The sequence below is a fragment of the Limulus polyphemus genome, unplaced genomic scaffold (genome assembly GCF_000517525.1).
Source record: "Limulus polyphemus unplaced genomic scaffold, Limulus_polyphemus-2.1.2 Scaffold4001, whole genome shotgun sequence".
NCBI classification, from domain to species: Eukaryota; Metazoa; Arthropoda; class Merostomata; order Xiphosura; family Limulidae; genus Limulus; species Limulus polyphemus.
Window position 1 is genome coordinate 87,311 of NW_013669611.1, and position 1,208 is coordinate 88,518.

Sequence of the window (1,208 nt, forward strand, 5' to 3'; positions counted from 1 at the left end):
TATACTTAAACCATCTAAACCATAATATTCACATTAAACACACATCTGACACACAGGACGTATTATATGTAAATATGATATGTGATATTATTTACAGGAATTATTTTATATTAATATGATGTGTTGTATGACTTCACGTGTTAATTTCAAAAGTTGTCCTTGTTTTAGTGTTATTTGATTTACAGAATGATATGCAACAGAATGACCCTTTATTTGTGTATAAACTTTTAGCTTTTCCTGGTCATCATTGGTCAAACAAACAACAATCTCACTGATGTTACTGACCATGGTTCTTTTTATTGTCGGACCGAGAGAAATCAAGGAACCTATCTCTCCCTATCTCAATACCGCGATGACACGTGCTCCCGCTGTTACCACTATATGCCGAAATGGGCCTTTACTCACGAGAAAACTGCTTTTCGGTCAGTTTCATTTTAATCTCGTGCTTTAATATTGGCATATTTAGCCTTGAATTTTGTAGATGTTTTTATGTGTTTTATGTAGGAGGTTAGAAAGAAAAAAAGATTCGTCTAGTTTTCATAATAGTTAATATAGAGTGAATTGTGAAATAAAAACACACAAACTCACATTATATCACAAAACGCATATCATTATGTAACAAAGCGTATACCACTATGAAACAAGACACGCATCATTATACAACAAAACCCATACTACTATGCAACAAAATCCAAACCACTGAGTAACAAAACATACATCATTATACAACAAAACCCAAACCACTGAGTAACAAAATATACATCATTATACAACAAAACCCAAACCAATATGTAACAAAATACATATCATTATACAACAAAACCCAGATCACTATGTAACAAAATACATATCATTATACAAAAAACCCAAACCACTATGTAACAATACACACATCATTATACAACAAAATCCACACCGCTGTGTAACAGATTACACATCATTATGCAACAAAACCCAGACCACTATGTAACAAAATACACATCATTATACAACAAAACCCAAACCACTATGTAACAAAATATACATCATTATACAACAAAACCCAAACCACTATGTAACAAAATACACATCATTATACAACAAAACCCAAACCAATATGTAACAAAATACATATCATTATACAACAAAACCCAAACCACTATGTAACAAAATACACATCATTATACAACAAAACCCAAACCAATATGTAACAAAATACATATCATTAT

General features: G+C 31.0%; 1 protein-coding gene across 1 annotated transcript in view; it reads left to right on the forward strand.

Moving 5' to 3' along the window:
• Nucleotides 1-236: 236 nt before the first annotated feature.
• LOC111088548 (calcitonin gene-related peptide type 1 receptor-like) overlaps nt 237-1,208 on the forward strand; it is a gene marked incomplete at its 3' end in the record, with an annotated part of 17,579 nt that continues 16,607 nt past the window's right edge. Inside the window, exon 1 of the mRNA XM_022399033.1 lies at nt 237-422. Coding sequence (XP_022254741.1) covers nt 382-422 — 41 coding nt within the window. The remainder of the gene's footprint in view (nt 423-1,208) is intronic.